Source organism: Aulostomus chinensis, chromosome 21 (assembly GCF_037954235.1).
Source record: "Aulostomus chinensis isolate RoL2024-O1b breed Wild chromosome 21, RoL_Achi_v1.0, whole genome shotgun sequence".
Taxonomy (NCBI): Eukaryota; Metazoa; Chordata; class Actinopteri; order Syngnathiformes; family Aulostomidae; genus Aulostomus; species Aulostomus chinensis.
This window is the reverse complement of record NC_141340.1, coordinates 11,431,241-11,449,600: the sequence shown is the minus strand read 5'-3', so window position 1 is coordinate 11,449,600 and position 18,360 is coordinate 11,431,241. Positions and strand designations below refer to the sequence as shown.

At 41.2% G+C, this 18,360-nt stretch overlaps 2 protein-coding genes across 7 annotated transcripts; one reads left to right on the top strand and one right to left on the bottom strand.

The window, feature by feature from the left end:
• Positions 1–798: 798 nt before the first annotated feature.
• Positions 799–6,201, bottom strand: cops5 (COP9 signalosome subunit 5). The gene is made up of 8 exons (XM_086191458.1): positions 5,831–6,201; positions 5,394–5,628; positions 3,845–3,973; positions 3,444–3,509; positions 3,176–3,261; positions 2,908–3,019; positions 2,016–2,164; positions 799–1,054 (listed from the first exon to the last, which is right to left on the bottom strand). Exons 1-8 carry the CDS (start codon positions 5,965–5,967, stop codon positions 964–966), a joined length of 1,005 nt encoding a protein of 334 aa, XP_086047584.1. The 5' UTR covers positions 5,968–6,201; the 3' UTR covers positions 799–963.
• A 141-nt stretch (positions 6,202–6,342) lies between these two features.
• Positions 6,343–18,280, top strand: cspp1a (centrosome and spindle pole associated protein 1a). 6 transcript variants are annotated; one of them, XM_086191453.1, is made up of 30 exons: positions 6,343–6,494; positions 6,844–6,941; positions 7,066–7,140; positions 7,221–7,318; positions 7,451–7,534; positions 10,148–10,246; positions 10,348–10,649; positions 10,758–10,829; positions 11,317–11,411; positions 11,518–11,614; positions 11,690–11,747; positions 12,113–12,381; positions 12,459–12,589; positions 13,224–13,311; positions 13,446–13,554; positions 13,770–13,917; positions 14,007–14,132; positions 14,216–14,289; positions 14,357–14,500; positions 14,578–14,709; positions 14,901–15,044; positions 15,129–15,227; positions 15,303–15,357; positions 15,440–15,575; positions 15,757–15,896; positions 16,513–16,715; positions 16,789–16,852; positions 17,102–17,175; positions 17,264–17,366; positions 17,758–18,280. In XM_086191453.1, exons 3-30 carry the CDS (start codon positions 7,092–7,094, stop codon positions 17,949–17,951), a joined length of 3,387 nt encoding a protein of 1,128 aa, XP_086047579.1. In that variant the 5' UTR covers positions 6,343–6,494; positions 6,844–6,941; positions 7,066–7,091; the 3' UTR covers positions 17,952–18,280. The 6 variants fall into 6 exon arrangements, with proteins under 6 accessions (XP_086047579.1, XP_086047578.1, XP_086047580.1 ...); XM_086191452.1 differs by having other exon boundaries at positions 6,348–6,742; XM_086191454.1 differs by having other exon boundaries at positions 6,348–6,941; positions 11,320–11,411.
• Positions 18,281–18,360: the final 80 nt, after the last annotated feature.

Genomic DNA, 18,360 nt, shown 5'->3' with positions numbered 1-18,360 from the left:
GAGTCATGCATGTAATACATTTAAATATTTGGCAAAAACACCGGCTATTCACAGCAGCTGAAGACTTAAAAAATGATAGAAAAATATTAAAAGTTAAGTTTCTTCTTCGTCAATGCAGAACAGCAAAAAAAAAGAATAAGTTAACAAAAAAAATCATTATGAGATGTAGAGCCAAAGTTCATCTAAATGAGAATAAACAGTCACCTCCACTGGCCCTCTGTGATTCTCTTCTCAGTTATACATGACATCAAAAATATACATGTAGCCATTACAATACCACAAAAAGAGACATGACACAAACCCCGGCCAACGCGTCTGTCTTAAAAAAAAAAGGAAAAGAGGCAGACTTGGTGAGCGTCGACGGAGAGCAGACGCGCTGGGTGAATAGATCCAGTGTGTACGGCTTCTGTTTCTGTGCTGCATCACTGCCACACCGCAAGCCGCCGAGAAGCCCACTCTGCCGGTATTTGTACCACTCAGAGCCAAACCGTCCGGGGAGCGACTCCGCAGAGACGTCCCACACACGCCAGTCGTGAACCCTCTGAGGCTGCACAGACCCTGGAGTTTGTTGTTCCATTATGTAATGCTATGACAAGCTACACTTGAGTGATGGACCGGTGCGAGGATACGTCGTGTGTTCAAATACCGAACTGAATGCAGAGAATAGAGAACAGGAGTACACGAGAAAAGAGCTAGAACATGAAGGGACAGAACATGTAGAGAAAACTGGTAAATACTGTGAAACTAAAACATCACAACATTTTAGTTTAAAAAAATAATAAACAGATACTGTACAGGTTTAACTTTTACTTTTTAATGAGACCTTCGGCACTCCTTATTTAGCACAAAAGATGAGTAATTGGAAAAAAAAAGAAAAGCATCTCCAACAGTAGAATCATCAAATACGACCATTAGCAGTAGAAGTGCTAGACATGCCTCCTGGTCAACTCTAAATGAACCTGTCTAATTGCTGGATGTGTTGATTTGATTGAAGAGTTTGTCCTTAATGACTTGAGACATCAGACCGTGAATGGCCTCTATGGTCGTCTTGCAGCTGAAATGAAGAACAAGGAAAAACAAAGTAGACTTATGACCTCAAGATTTAGAGGAGGCGTTGATGCACTTCACAGGAATAAGAGCTGATATTTCAAGAGGGCGTCTGGCTTTCATAAACGTTGCATCAAAATAATTTGTTGCAGCGTTTGTTCAATGAAAAGTTTGGAATTAAAACAGAAGATGAGATTTTTGAATCCGTCCTACTCTAAAAGACGGAGTTCTGCTGCCTCAAACGGTATTGGAAGCTTGATCATGGCCGGTTCAGGATAGAATTCTCGACCCAGACACACTGAGGTCTTTTCAAGGATTGTCAGAGGTCATTGTCTTCATCAGGTTTGTGTCCTTTGATACAAAACAACAGAACTGAGATACAAAATCGGTTCTGTACAGCACGACCAGTTCCTGCCTTTATTCATCATACATAAAGGTAAGATTCCTAAAAAAAACCAAAAACAAACAACAACCTCAAATGAAAAAAAATAAACAAATTGTACTTTTGGCAAATAATAGTGTGGACACTATCAGGCTACTATCATTATTTCATCTACTGCCGGCTGTTTTAAGCTGGTATGAAATAAACTGACTTGACACGATCAGTGTGAAAGGAGAACTGACAAACTTTTTAAAAAGAAAAAAAACACGTGTACACTTTTGCATTGCATCACTATTTTATCAAAAATCTTAAATACAACTGACTCCATAATTGTTAAATAAAAAAATGCAATATTTCGATGAACCAATATAGATATCATACACATAAATAATATAAAATATAAAAGCAAAGGTGGTGATATGATAGACTCCTATTTAACAATATAATAAAGACATATTATTAAACTCACAGAGTAGGAAAATCATGGTTTTGTTTTTAGGACATACATTATAAGAATTTTTATGTGACTGGAAGCGGGAGCAGGCAACGCCGATAGGATCACTGGAGTATAAATTCAAAGACGTACCTATCCCGTGTTGCTTTGGCGAGCTTGTCCTCAGACTTCCTGTCGTGTGTGTCCAAGCCGAGCATGAAGCTGCCACGACCCAGCTGGGCCTCCGACTGCTCCAGCTTCTCCGACAGGTCAAACACCTGGCCTGTGGTGTAGTCCGAGTTCTGAACATCCAACACACACACACACACACACACACACACACACACACACACACACACACACAAATTCATGCACAATTTCCCAACTAAAGCGAGACAAGATATTTTTGACTAAGAACACAGATTTTGCAGGAACGGCTGCACATCTGTCTATCATGTCTTAAGAGACGCTTTTGTGTGTTGCGGTGAATGAGAAGAAGTCAGTCAGAAGTTTGCTTAAGGCGAGGCCATGGTTTTTAGTGGACAAGGTAATTAAAACACAATGACATAGGGCCCCCTGACTAGTGTGACAGTGTAGCGACCAACAAAGCCCGTCACACACTGAGCGGCTCCTTCTTGACATCTAGTCAATTCATCTTCATCTCCAATGCCAGAGAGCTAACTGTTTGGATAAGCCTGCTGCCTATTTAGGCTGTTTAGTCAAGCTCAGGACAGAGTGACTGCATCCACAATGGGAATTCACATGAGGGGCTTTCAATCTTTCCAACGACCTGAGACGGGAAGGGAGATGATCCATAGTGAACCACGACAGCCAAATTTAATACTTATCTTCCTCGTCACACAGTCGTATTTAGCTGATCAGTTAAATCAATAAACAAGGCGTCTTAGCTAATAAGCTGTAATAAATCTCAACATCCCAAGCTGGTGACCACATGTTTCCATCTGCTACAGTGTAATAATTAACCATAAATCAAAAATGTCAAACAATCAGAAAACATGTTGATGTTTTGAAGTTGTGTACATACCGTTAGGAGGCTTGAGGAACTCAAAGTATTGACCCAATATTTATTCCAAAGGAGTTCCAGGAGCTTTCTATCAAGGGAGGACTTAAAGTAAGTGACCTCCAAGGCGTAATACCTGAAGAAATCAAAGACAAACATGAGCTTAAATAACTGCGTCCCAGAGAGAGAAAAAGGTCAATTACTCTTATAAATAAGAATATCATGGAAGTGACTGTCATTGTTTATAAGTTTTAAATTTTAGAGGATTTTGTGATTAATATGGACACTCAGCTGTTTGCAGTGAACACCAAAGTCTTCGATCTTGTTCAGGGGGATTGTTTGATATTCTGAGGGTCCTTCATCAGGAGGCTTGTAACCCTGAAAATCCACACAGGAAAGATATTAACAACTAAAACAGATTTTCATTTTTCAATTTCTATGAGTAGATAATTGCAACTACAGATTACAACAATGAGGTATACAGATGCTTAATGCCCTAAAAAAGACAACACACATGAAGTATAATTCTCCATAAAAATAATTTTAAACTTAGGCTTTACCTTTGGGTAGGTCCTGAAGGCTCCAAGGTTGACTTTCCCTGCAGAAATAGTGCGAGTGGGGTCGATCTGAGGGAAGCGAGATACACAGAAGAGGAAAACAAAGTCAGGGTCATACGAACCCCCCGGGAGCTACTCAGATCCAGCCACCAGGAGCCTTCGATGATGGCTGTCAGTGTGCTGGAAATACACACTTAATCATAGAACGCCCGTGGCAGTAGAGCGCCGCTAAACCAAACGAAGCATAAATAGAAAATTCATCCAAACTACATGGAAACATACAAGTAATGCATCAACAATTTCAGCTATATGAACTTGAGTTGTTACAGTGACAATTAAAAACAAAATCACATGAAGACATTGAATTTTAGCGTAAAAAAAAAAGTTAATATTTCGGGTCTTACCACAACAGCCACAAAAGGTTCCTGAAACTGCTGGTTGAGCATCTGTGTGCTGACATCTATACCCGAGAGCCAGCATCCGTAACCCGGGTGACTGTGGTACCAGCCAATAGCGTTCTCCAGCCGGCCAACCTGAGGAAGCAGTCATTCTCTGTAACCATGAAGCATGTCCACATTTTGAAAATCACCAATACAAAGAAGGACAGCAGAACTTTTTTTTCCCTTTTTAAATCCCTACAGTAAGAAAAAAATAGTTTGAATTATATTTAGCTGCCTATATTTCAACATGGTCTAGAACTGGTATAGAACTGCACTGGCAGCATTCTTGTTATTAGTTTTATGCGAAACAACAAAGACAACTGTAAATTTAGCAACAGAATTCTAACCTTTAATAAAGCCCATGTTAAAGCATGGCAATACAAATATGTACAATAAAGCTGCAAATCCAGATGAATATAATTTTAAATAGCAATATGTATATTTATATATTTACAGTGTTAGCTTACTGGAAGATTTATGAAAAAAACAAGAGACACAATCAGTCAGGAAATATCCATTCCTCTTCGTTCTTGATAATATTTTTGTCACCCTTCATCCATAACACCTTCCAAATCGAGCTAATTTATCAAGCTGATACTAAATCCTTAATAATTATTATATTATATTATATTACATTACATTTTACAAAAAAAACAGTAGACCAGCTAACAGAGGTGCGATATATGCTGCAGACACAAGTACAGAAAATCAAGTGACTCCTCCAATATAATAATCCTCAATGGCAGATTAATTTGAATTAACTGGATAAAAAATGTCATCGTTTATGCGTAACTCATTTAGCACATGGTATCAATGCATTTGGCTGGAATTGATATAAAAACATGATAGAATTTTGCTTTCTAAGATTCATCCATATACTATTTTTTTAATAAAAAATCTGCTTCTTTACTAAACCTGTCCACTTAATCATGCTTAAATCTATATTTACAGGTACAGAATTTTTTTTTTTTTTTTTTTAAAACAAGCCAAATCATGAGAAGAATTCATTATATAAAATTAGGGAGTAAAATGAAGGTTGTAATCTTTGACATTAATTTTCATTTTGATTTCAAATTGTTACATTTGTATTTTACATTTATGTACATCTACATTTACGGTGTGGGCTTTTTGCATTACTGAGTATATCGCCAGTTTACAGTTAAGATTTATTGTTGCACAACCGAAAAATTTAACAGGTAATGATCTGTCATGAACACTAACCAGTACCACTCACTACCATTGAAATGCCACTAGACACCGTTATTTGCCACTGAGGTGCCACTTTATGCTGTTATTAGGCACTAGATGCCAGTGAAGTGCCACTGGATGCAACTAAGATGCCAATGGATGCAACTGAGGTGCCACTCAATGCTGCTATTAGCCACTAGATGCTAATGAGGTGCTGCTAGATATCTGTGAGGTGCTGCTAGATGTCAGTGAGGTGCCATTAAGATGTTAGAGGAAACTGGTCTCTTGAACTCTTGAGGTATGTGTGTGGAGGTCAGTGTCTCACCTGTTTAGCATTTTCAATGTAGGCAGCCATATACTCATAGGCTGCAGCCTGAGCATTGACCCGGGTCTCCGTACCCTCCACAGGCAGGGCAAAGCTGTCCATGATGATCATGGTTTCACCGTCCACCTTCCCCAGCATGAGGCCCATCACCTCCAGGTTTCCTCCTGACCTGGCATGCATCACCATCTTTAGCAGGGCCAAAGCCGAGATTTTGCAGTACTTGAAGTAGTGGTGACTAGAGGTGGAAGATAAATATCTGATCAGAACCTGCATTACAACTTTGATAGAAGGTAGCTAGTACCTTCTAGCAGCTCTCCCTGCTGTTTCTGTAGCAAAGCATTGACAATGTTTAGCCAAACCACCAAAAGTGTTCCAACAAAAAACATACAAGACAAAGAACATACTCGTCATTTTAACTGACTACTGTTTTAACTTACTCCTTGGTCCATGGCTTCGCTGCGAGGATCTCTTGTTGTTGCTTTTTGTCGTATTTGTAAATTTCGTCGATACTCTGAACTTCCTGCATACTGTTGGAGAGCTCCCAGGTTTTCTGGGCCGTGCTACTCCCCGCCATGATGAATTATCGAAGCACAAAAGTGGTCTAATTGGTGCCAAATAGCTGAGAAATGTATTTCTTTGAAGATATTTGTAGATAGCAAGGCGAATGGTTCTCTTAGTCAGGAGGAAGCCATGACAATGAACGATACCAGTACTAAGAAATACGGCAATGGAGGGGGGCAATTGTGGTGCAGAGATATAAAATTGCCGTGCACATATGGTTCTTGGACAAACACATACAGAGTTAAGCAACATGAAATAACAGAATCCCTCATTGGACGCGATTTCACTATATTTATACCTTATATGAAAGCACAGTCACCCCTAAAACGGAGAGCATGGTTTCGTCCAAGGGGGACATCAACAGCAGACGGGAAGCTACGGACATCTAGTGGAGGGTTTGTGTATTGTGGGTATACAAGCTCCGGTCATTGGTGGCGGTAATGCGCCTATAAGATGTTTTCCCAACCGCCATTAAGCCGAAAAGGAGAAGAAGAGGCAGCAAAAGAAGAAGCCGAAGAAGAAAAAGAAAACGGCATTCAAGTGAATTATTTCTTCGACACTCTGAGCTTAAGTATTTAACTCTTGAATAATCTACAGTTAGTCATTTATTTAGGCGAGTACCGAATGAATAAGTATATGAGTAAAGTTCCTAGCTACCAAATTAGGTAGCTTAGCTCGTGAGCTGACAAATTTTATGTTAGCAAGATCAGTTACCCTTCCCTGGGAGGACCTTTTGTGTCATGGTTGGCCCTAGCAACGGAATGATGCTTTGCGCCGAGTTAGGAATCGTAAGCACGGTTGCTGTCTGGGAACGCAAATGATAAAGCTATGAGAATTGTTGGTGCCCTAGAATTCTGCCAGAGTCATAGCTGATTCGGACTCGTTACAGTTTACAGTCACTGAAAAACTGAGACGCTTTTGACGAAGACGAAGAGGAAACGACTACGTATAAATCAGCAGTGAAGAGCGATCCACTATCAAATCGAGGTAATTGAAATATGAACACTTTTATAATTAGCACGTATTTGTTGCCAACAGAGTGAACATTTTAAGGTGGTTTGTACATTTCTTTGATGAAGCTGAGTGTTATCATTTACATTTGTTCTCCAAGTCAAGTAAATAAGCAACACTGAGGATATGCCTCCAGCATCAGCAGCACAAGGACTCACCCTTCATACAGACAGAGGTATTGTGCAGCAGGACTTTCATATGGACAGAATATATGAACTAAGATTAGTCCGAGCTCACATGTTGTATATTTCATAGGTTTGGGCTTAGGTCAGCTGTTGGCAGCAGACTATGAAAGAAAGAAGCAGAAGCTTCAGCAGGAGCTTCAACTGGATCACAAACATTTTGTTGACAAGGTCTGATTGTGTACTTGTTTAAATTAACTTGTCAGGTATCCTCACTATTAGAAGGCTTTTTTTTGTTTTGTGCCACAAAGTTTTCTCCACTGACTCACTAGCACTCTCCTTCTTTGTCTTTGTTTCATCCAGAAAAAGGATTTGAAAACAAGTGAACCTCTTCAACAACAACCCCAGAATTTCTTTCTGTGTTTTGATGAGAGAGTATCATTTAAGGTGTGTGCTGGATTTACCAGTCTGAAACAATTTTTGTGTGAGAAACTGTAAGCAGATATGGTCTTAGCAGTGGGAATGCTAATATTATTAATTAAATACCCGCTAATATATGTCTATTTATAGATGCCCAATATAAGTCTATTTCTGGACGTCCAATACATGTCCAACAGACCTCTATTTCTGGACGTCCAGTAGACCTCCAATCAACGTCTATATCTGGACGTCCATGAGACGTCCATTTCTGGATGTCCAACAGACGTCTATTTCTAGACATCCAATAAACGTCTATTCATAGATAATGATTTATAATGACAATTTAAATAACCGCTAATATACATGTATTTCTTATTCTTCATCTGCCTGTCCATTGAATGTGGGTCACTTGCGCTTCCTTACGTTCTTCATCTCAGTAGCTGTGTGTAGCGGGCCGTTTCCTCGGTTCACTGAGTTTAGCTTGCTACTTTAGCTCGTTGTAACTACAACAAATTGAAAATCACTGTACAGACACATTACATGTCCTACCTCAACATAGACGTTTAAATGACTGCTAATAGACACATATTTATAGACATCTATTTTTCTATGTATATTAGCGTAATTTCTATAAATTTACTTTTAATATTTACGGGGGTTTACAACTCAACCGCTGGGCTACCGTCGCCGTGTCGTATCTCTGCCGCACTGTTGTTAACGAGCTTACCTGCACGGTGCCACGGCGCGTATGGGCAGGGCACATACGGAAGCACTGTTAATGCGATGATTGGCTGCATAGCGTAAGTGAACCGTATCGTATCATTGGCTGGACACCTGTCACTCACCGAGTCGATGCGCTGCATAGATTTTCTTGTGTGCTGAGAATGTGGAGTATAAGCGAGTGGTGCGCGATTGCGCAAGCGTGCAGTTTGGAGGGAACTTTGGTGGCGAGTATAAATCCATCACTTGCATGCTTAAACTCAGATGTGTGGAAGCATTTTAGGTTCAAGAACAAAAAAGGAAAGCGATGATTTAGACAAAAGTATGGTGGTTTGCAAATTGTGTCACACAAACGTGAAGTACTCTGGAAATACCACCAACCTGCGAGCCCACCTAAAATGTCTTCACCCGGGCAAGATGATGCTAACTGAGACCGAGCCGAAGAAGCTGAGGCAAGACCAGAAACAAACCACGCTGGACAGTGACGGCGGTGGTTGCCACAAGTTCCCATCTTCTTCACCGAGGTCGCAGAAAATTAGAAATGAGTCCATTGCCTACTTTATTTGTCAGGATTTGAGACCTTATTCAGTGGTGGAAAACACCAGCTTTAGGTGCATGGTGAACGCGATGGAGCCCCACTATGCTAGTGTCACCCGCGAATTGAATTATTGGCTGCCATGGTTTACTTTTAGTTAACCTGGTGGCTAGAGTGGCTAGTAGCCACCTCATATGTTCAGTATCAAGCTAAAAAAGCTGCCAAAGAAGGCCACTTGCTGCACTTAAACTCTCCATTGTTGACTTTACTTTTCAAAATCTTGCAAGCTACAATTTGCACTCAGTTTCAAAAAATGAAACCAATTTTCTCACCACATCTTTGATTCATTTTTTTCCAGCATTTGCAAGCTGCCAGTCAGAGCCATGTGTTGTGTAATTGATGCTTTTAATTCATTCCAAGTCTATGGAACACTCACAAGATGTCACAAAAATCACTTTGTCCCTTTAAAATCTTTCATAAAAGGATTTAAGTTTATCGTGAGCTGAATATCATGATATATATCGTATTGTGAGCCGCATATAGTGTATCGTATCATATCGCAAGATTAGTGTATCACTACAGCCCTAGTCAAACAATCCTGCAGCAACCAAAGCTAGCAACAGTCTCTCACAGATGCAGCTGTGCGATGCTGAATTTGCATTTACCTTATTTTCCTGCACATTTAACACAATAATATCAATAACAGTGATCATTTTGGTCTCAATAATCATATTTTGAAATTCTCATATTATTACTTCTCTCCTCTTAATTTCGTGGATCAGTTCCCAGCTACTTTAGCAAAAACACCAAAACACACAGGAAAGCATGTGCCTCTCACATCTTTCTGAATGTGTTGAACAGAAACTAAGACTTCCTGTGTATTCGTTACACAAGGTGAGAAGCTGTTGGTTTGCTAGATTTAGCTTTCTTGTCAGATTTTCTCAAACACTGAGTTTTTGATTTTTACCAGACTTTTGTGTGTGTGAGAGAGAGAAAACTAGCCTGCCACTAAAAATTGTTTTCATCATGATTAACTCCATCTTTGACGATTGATACAATTCAAGTTTAGTCTTTAGAAAATGTCAAGAAAATTAAAAATATGTTTATCACAATTTTCAAAAGCCCAAAGTGACATGTTCACATAGCTTTTTTTGTCAATCTAATGGTCCAAAGACTCTTCATTCTCTGCCATTAATTATAAAAAAAGCATCAAATACTCCAGTTTAAGAATCTGGAACCAGCAAATATTTGACCTTTTGGCTGGAAAAAAGCCTTAAATAAGTCACTGATTATTCTGTATTGTCTTTTGATGCAGCTCTATTTGACATGTAATATTGCTTTTTACTACTGCTTCATCATCGTGATGTTCTTTGTTTCTCTACCAGGAAAAACTGAAAGAGGAGCGAAATAAAGAATATAACTTCTTCCTCCAGCAGCGAGCACAAATCGGAAAGTTAAAAAAGGGAACACCAGTCGCTTATAAAGTAGGGAGAACAATCTGGAAACATGCTTACACCTCATTTGTACTAAAGGCTTCTTCTTGCATCCGTCTCACTTAACAAAAAAGCATGGCTTTCACTTTCAGCCTGGACAGGGAGACCATACATGCATCACTTCTCCAGTTTCTCCTCCCATCCTCAACTACACACACCCTCTTCTCGGGGATGCAGCAAAGAGAGATGCTGCAACTCTAACTGAGGGGGTTCATGATGGAAAAAGCAGAAGAGGTCTGGGACAGAAGGGACGAAGGCACTGGCGGAATTATAGACTGAAAGATCTCTATAGCTCTGAGGAGGAGCTGGACTCTGACATGGAGGAGAAGCTGCGATGCAGGAGGTGGCAAGACAGTCCCAGTGTAGAGTACAAAGAGGAGAGGAGAGCTAACAGGTGTAGCTTTTCCTCTGCAGTATCACATTGTGATAGCAGTTTATTCTATTAGCATAATTATATTGTAATATATTTCCTCTTTAAGAGCTATGTTTATTTCCATTGCAGGGTTCATCTGGACATAAAGGAAGCAGAGCCCCCTGGTGATCATGATCAGAATAACAATGACAGGATGTGGAGGTCAGAAGACCAGTTTTTATTTGATTGTCTGTGTGATTGCCTGTGCAAAAAATGTAGTTAATTTTTAATGCTGAAAAAGAATGAGTCTAGATATCAACATTTACAAGCAGCCAGTTATATTTTTCTTGAAAGTCAATACTGTTCTCTGAATGACAGTGATTGATTGCCCCTCAGCACTTCACTAACACGCTGCTGCATCCCATTGTTTCCGGTTCATGCCATTTATCAGCTTTTACGTTGACCTGCTGCCAGTAAGCTGTTAGCGTGAGCAGCAGTGATGGAGGCGGAGCTTTGGCCCAGATCCAGACAAACAATTACTCTCCCCACCTCTATCAGAGCAGCTCAGTTGATTACAGATTGAGGATATCTGGGGCTCTAAAGCTCTGGATGCAAACTGAAGCAGTAGGTGATGTAACTTTTGGCTGCAGCTCACAGGAGAAGCAATGATTTACTGTCATTTTCATATGTTGTCTGATTGGGTCTTTAGTAGCCCGCAAACACCAGACAGAATGAAAACAGCTGCGAGATCTAGACCTGCTACCAGCAAGGATGAAGCCATGTTTGCTACTGGACTCCTCATTGGTAAGTGAACATCTTTCTTTTTGATTTTTGTTGAACTGTTGGCCACTTTGGTTCTGTTTCATTGGTCACAGATCTTTGATATTTAGAGTTTTTTGTTGTCGTGCAGGGTCAACAGAAGAGCAGGAGGCCTCTCAAATGAGGAAAGAGCGGTATAAACAGGAGTTGCTGAAACAAATAGCTGAACAGCGGAGAAACAAGATGAAGTAAGTAACAGAAAGTTAATATTGCAGCTTCCTGTTCAACGATAAGGCATAAAAGTTTGGATGATCTTGTTTCAGGGAGAAGGAACTTGAGCTGATCGTCGCTGCAACCGGAGCCACGGACCCTGAGAAGGAGGTAAAGCAAAAGTTGCATTTGTAAAAACTCTCTTACAGATAAAGACTCGTGAAAGATTTTAACAGGTCACAAAATTCATGTCAAGTTATGGCTTCAAATGCAGAATCATGACTCATTGAACCAATCTGCTGTCGCATAATGTTAATTTATTTGGCCTGTAACAGGATGCTGCTACTTTCCAGTTAGCGCCAGCTAAATTGACATACAGGAAAGCAAACGTGTGTGTTTCTGATTGTCATTTGGTTCAGGATTTTGAATCAACAAGAAAAGACAGGTATTAGTGCACCTCAGTGGTTATGATAAAATGTTCATGGAAGAACACTTGTCTAACTTCCTGTGCTGTCTGTGTTCTATGGTCTTTGTAGCCTGATCGAATCAAACGGTTTGGAGCTGCAAAGCGACATTATGACAGCAGGGGACGCCGGGATCTCCCCTACAAGCCTGGAATAGACATAGAGGCTGCCAGAATGTACTCAAACACATTAGCTAAGACTGACAAAGACGACACAGTCCCCCCAGGAACATCTCAGGTAGCAGATACAGGGAGGATGTTGCCTGGAGGACCACAAGACGCCTCGCTGGGTTATATTAATGAGGACTACCACAGGGATTTCTCCAGTATTCTTGTCAACAGGTAGACCACTTAATCTTTAAGTCCTTCTCATGATTAGCAATACTGCTATTCAGACTTGTCATTTCCTGTATTCTCAGGGGTGCAGGTGCTCCTCCTCCTCTTCCTATACCTCCTGTTGTAACCAATACATACAAGACTCCATATGACGCTGCCTATTACTATTGTGGAACCAGAGATCCATTAGATCCTCACCTCCCCCCCCATCAAAGTACAGTATTTTAGCATTTTTAATCATACTTTAATGTGTTATTTTTTTCTTTGCATTTGCCAAGTAAAAGAATGTTGACGTACATAATGCTGCAATAAAATCTCCTCACAGACCATAAAAAAATAAGTCAAATGAGGACTCATTCATTCACAAAGTCTTCTTTGGCACAAATTTGTTCTTTCACAGTTAGGGACTTTTTCTACTAAATTTATTGTGACAATAGATGTAATTTATTGCAAATAGCTGTCAAGTTTTCATTCTTAAAGACTAAATTGAGTAATTCCAAAGTGTGTCGGAACAAATTTATGCGTAGTAACTCCCAAATTCTCTCTTGAGGACTATTTCAGTTTATTCTGAAATATTTTATTGCAATATCAGTGAGCCAGTCATGACTCTCCCTTTACAGCAGCACTGATTTTATTGATCAGGGAGCGTGCAGTTATTGGGTATTCAGCAAAGCTCTCGCTTCATCAGCTGATGCATTTGGTTTTAATTCATTTTTATTTGGTTGCCAAATGTTAGCTCTGGTCTGCCCAAGGACGTATTTGTTTGAAAATAGATGGTGGTAGCATTTAGCTAATGATGATAATAAATCTGCATGTGTTTACCATGTATTTGTTTTGCCTTTTGTTAGCTGGCGTTCCTGGGGTAGTGCAGCAGGCTGGAAATTTCCCCAATCCGTACAAAAGAACACCTTCTGTCAGACCCAGTCGCCGGGCAGAGTCAGTGTCTCTGTCACCTTGACTTCTGCTTAACAAATTCATTTATCCTGATAAAACCATTTAAATCGACTTTGATCCATTACATACTTGTCATCATGTGCCCCCTCCTCCTTTCTCATCTTGTCTGCATCTAGATCAACGGATCATCATCGAGGGACCCTCGTGGTAGCTGGAGAACCTGCAGAAAAGTCTGTGCAGAGGAGTGAGATTGCAAAAAGCTATCAAGAAGCGCTCAGACAGCAGGTACGTGTTCGTATGTTTAAAGGTGGAGTCCATGTTTCCATTTAGTGCTTGGGCCAAGAAATTGGCTCCAGCATGTGTAGCTGACATGCTAATGATCGCTGACAACATCCTGCTCTCTCTCACCTGCCAACAGCTGCTGTTGACAATGACAGCATCTCTTCATCAAGAGATGGAGATGCACAACTTTTTAAACGTCCCCTCTGCCTTTATTCTAGATCAAAGAAAGAGAAGAGCGTAAAAGAAGACAGAAAGAAGAAGAGGAGCAACATGAGGCTAAGATATTGGAGGAGATGATGGAATATAACCCCTGGGGGAGGAGTGGGGGAGGTGCTCCAATTAAAGACCAAAAAGGCAACCTTGTTAGTAAGTTGGCTCAGTGGCATCTGCTGAACCTTGTTGGGATAGATAGATAGATGGACTCATTCAGTTTTTAAATTTTTCCACGGCTTCAGGTGACCTGAATCACATGCACAGGATCAACGAGGAGTCTTACAGGAACCCTGGATCAAGGAGTGACAGACAGACGCCAAAATACATAACAAACAAGAGAGACTCTCCTCCCTCCCACCAGACATCAGGTAGTTCTTATTCTCCTCATCAGGATTACCAATTTTGGGATAGATAGAAAACACTGCATCTCACTTGTTGCTCCTCCTGGCAGGTTTTAGTGATGTGCCAGCTCCACAGCAGCAGCTCCAAATGCAGGACAGTTACAAAGAAGCCCTCAGACAACAGGTGGGTCCTGCTAACTCATCATGGAAATGTTCTAAATGGCAGCCTGATGTTTCCCTTTTTTATACAGATTGAGGATAACAGACGAAAGCAAGCCGAAGAGAGAGAACGACTAAGAATTGAGGAGGAGAAAGATGAGAGGAGGGTGGCGGAGCAGAGGGCCCGTATACAGCAGGAGTATGAGGAGGAGCAACGAAGGCTAAAGGGGATCGGGGTGAGGAGCTCATCAGTCACTGACCATTCCTCTAACACTGGACTTCCATCTTAATAAATTTCTCCTGTGTTCTGCAGCATCGGTTGGATCCATGGATCCATGAAGATAAAACACATCGTCTGGAAGAGAAGAAGAAAGTGAGGGAGGAACAGGAGATTCAGAAGAAGGTAACTGAGAGTAGCAGAGAGCAGAAACCCACGATGAATGAAGTAAGCAATCACAAAAAGTGTTTTTTTGTGTGTGTGTTACCCCAAGTGTTTTCTTCAGCTTAATCTTTGTTTTATTTATATATATCTATAGATATAGATAGATAGATATGTTTCTTTGTTCCCAGCAGGAAGGGTAGTGAGTTCTGCTCGCACCAGACTTCCAGCTGAATTTTCTTATCTTTTTTCTTCAGCGAGGGCTGGAACATCAAAATTGCATCCATGAAGATAAAACACAACACCAGCAAGAGAGAAATAGGGTGACAGAGGGAGAGGAGATTCAGCGGAACATGCCTGAGAGTCGTAGGGTCACAGAGGAAAGAGAGATGAAGAATGAGGTACAGGAAGCCTGAAAAGAAAAAAAAATACTACTGGATTACTGCAGCTTTTTTGCCAGTTAATCTGTTTCCATAAATTTGTAGAGGGCACCATCTCCTCCCATCCCAACCCTGCAGAGGAAGCAGATACACCCCATGACCTCCAGACCTTCCTCTGGTTTGAGCCAAGTGTCCTTCAGAACTGTAGGTCACTTATCAACAGACCACAGCTGTTCTGATGTGAATGTAACAAATATAACAACTCAAAATCTCTAACAGGAGCGTTCCATATCCACGCCACACTTCCGAACCGCAACAACACAACAGCTACAAGGTGACGTGGTATTGACTCATCTCTGTGCTCCAAACCCTCATCTCTGGCTGCTGTTACATCACGTCTCTGTCTCTCCCTCTAGATGGTCAACAGGAAGTGATCAGAGAGCTGTCAACTCTCCGCCGATTCCTGAGAAAAGAGGAGAGAAAACTGGCGGCCCAGCTGGAACAGACACACCGACAGCTCACCCACTACACTCCTCCCCCTGACACGCTGAGGTGAAGACACAATCTCTCTGGTTCGGCCTGCTAATAATATTTAACACACAAAGCAGGTGTAAAGTTTTTCTTTCTTTTTTTTTAATTTAAAAAAAGGTATCAGGTGAAGCTGGTCAACTGTGTGTGCAACAGGATATTGTGTTTCCAGAAAGCCTTCAGTGCGGGATTTTTCTTTCCTCAGAACCAGGCAACTACCCAAAGTTGAGGAGTTTGATTCACTGAAAAAGCAAACTGACCAGAGATCAGCCAGGAGTGGCTCCTCTGCTGCTGCACATGTTAACATGGAAAACATCAGGGAGTTCAACCAGCTTAAAAATAGAGGTAATAAATCAAGGGAAGTTTCACTCTTCCTTTCCTTTTATTCTTGTTGTTTTTCAACGTTACCATTTTCTTCCCAATGTTCCTGTTTTCATCTCCCCACAGCAAACGATTCCTTTTAAAGGAATATAGCTGACATTCTGACAAGATTACATAATTCTCATTAATCTCACTGATGTTAGGTAAATGACTCAGACACATTCCACAGCATATGGAGTTTGCGTCTGTGGCGGAGGATGTGTACTGAGCATGCTCCATGGGCAGAGCACTATAGACCAGAATCTGTGTCCACTTAAGCCTTTTTTTTTCCTCCCTCAGTTGAAAACACCGTGCTGGGAGCGTTTGACAGCTGTGGAGGTGCAGTGTTGAGGAGCTGTGATGTAGAATATTAACAGAAGTAAAAATGTCTGCTCAAGCTATGTGAGCTCATGAGATTCTGCAGTAACACTCACTGCCAGAAGATGGAGACAAAACTACTGCACCGTAAAAGATTTGTACCATTAATGGCGCATAAAAATTGATATAGAAAGTTTGATTTTGCCAAGCTGCCGTTGTAGCGGAAGTGAGGAGTGTTGCAACACTTCTACCATTCACTGCATCTATTCTCTGTGTTGATCAGACACAGCGTCTCGTGAGGAAGTTCGCCACATCTTCCCCGACCCTCCGACTGACGCCCGAAGTCTGGACATCCAACAAAAGGCTCTTCTCCGTCAACAACTGCGCAAGATCAGGCGTATGAAGAGAGGGGGAGACCGTGATGATGCTCTGTCTTCCTCTACAGAGTTTTTAAACCCGCCGCTACCGTGCTACCATCCTCCTCCCGTAAGTTGCCGTCAGATTCCCTCCTGACAGCCTGGAGAAGAAAATCCTATTAAGAGTTTGTTTCTGTTCTCAGAGGGACAACATGAGGGGCCACATCCACAGGGACTCCATACTGCCTTCCGAAAATGCTTTTTTTGGTAAGCAGGTTAAAGTCTATCCTGGGCCCTCTTTAAGTGTGAAACTCTGTTCATATTTTATTTTTATTTTTCCATTTTCTCTTTCTTTCCGTTGTCTATAAGGCAACAGCAGTCTTTTTTTGCATATGGAGGTGTTTGTCCGGGTTCTAGGCTTTATTTCTCCAAAAACCTTTGACCGAATGGACTTTTCATGTCACTTTGGGGACTAAGTGAACTCGGGTACTGAATCACTGAACAACTCTTTGTCAGATGTTTACAGTGGAGATCCTCCTGGAGAGGCAGTTTATCGGCAGAGATCCCCTCAGACCTCAGCAGGCCACCAAGTGAGACATCACGTCCTTTAGTTTGCATCATTAAGACATTATTAGAATCATTACTGACTCTTATTACTGGAATGTGTCTGTTTCCCAGGATCAAAGTGGCGGTGAGGCAGCCACCACTCCCAACTGTGAATCTGGAGAAAGATCCATCATGAGATGTGAATCTCTCTCTGGTGATCTCAGGTGCAGATCAGGTCAGAGGATACATTTTATAGATTAGAAATAATAAATAAGGCTTCCCTCAAACAGTGTTTTGTGATTTTCACAACCTCAGAAGTGGAAAATTCCTGAAAGCTCAAAGTTCACTTGTCCAGTTCATGCCTTCCCATGTTTTAAACAAGTTAAATTTGAAGGCAGCAGAAGCCAAATGATGGTTGTAGCTGAACGTGTGTAGCATGATCATCCTGCCTCGTGCCAGACATGTTTCACTGGTAAATGAAACCTAAAATACATCCAGTGCATGTAACTGGCTTTTTAACCAACTTGCATCTAAGAGATTTGAAATGATCCTTTTCAGACATGTCACATGTTAAGCATCCTTTGACAATCCCATTAAGGACAGCCTCATGTCTCTGCACTCTTCAGAGGGGCCGTCTGTTGATGAAGTGGACGTCTTGTCTCTGCGTTCGGCCCTGGAGAGACGTGTCTCCTTGGAGACTATTGCCACGGAAGCATGGCTGCGGCCCGGCACGTCGGATGCTGTAAAACGCTCTGGCTGTAGAGAGAAGCCAGAGGGTGGGAGGGAGACTCCACCCTGGCTGACTCAGCGCCTCATCTAGCCACCATTAGCTGGCCTCCACTGATAGAAAATAGACATGGTTTCTTGCTAATTCTGCTTTTCAGTATATGGACCTGGTTTATGTGAAGCTTGAATCACTTTCTAACATGTTAATTGTTGTTTTTGTTAACGCTACATGCCAGCTAGCTCAAGAACAGGAAAAGGTCAGATTTGACCTGCAATGCAGAGCTGAAGCATCGGTTTTATTCAGTGAACCTGACTTCACTGAGAGGTGCACAGTTGTAAATCTACCATAAATATGTACAGTAATGTAGTCATTTTAGTAATATATGTACACTGGAGTTTATTTTATAATAAATAATTCTGTTATTCTAATGGTGTCCAGATTGTTCATTCATGTAGAGCAGTGGTTCTCAAGCTGTGGGTCGGGGAACATTTTGGGGTTGCCA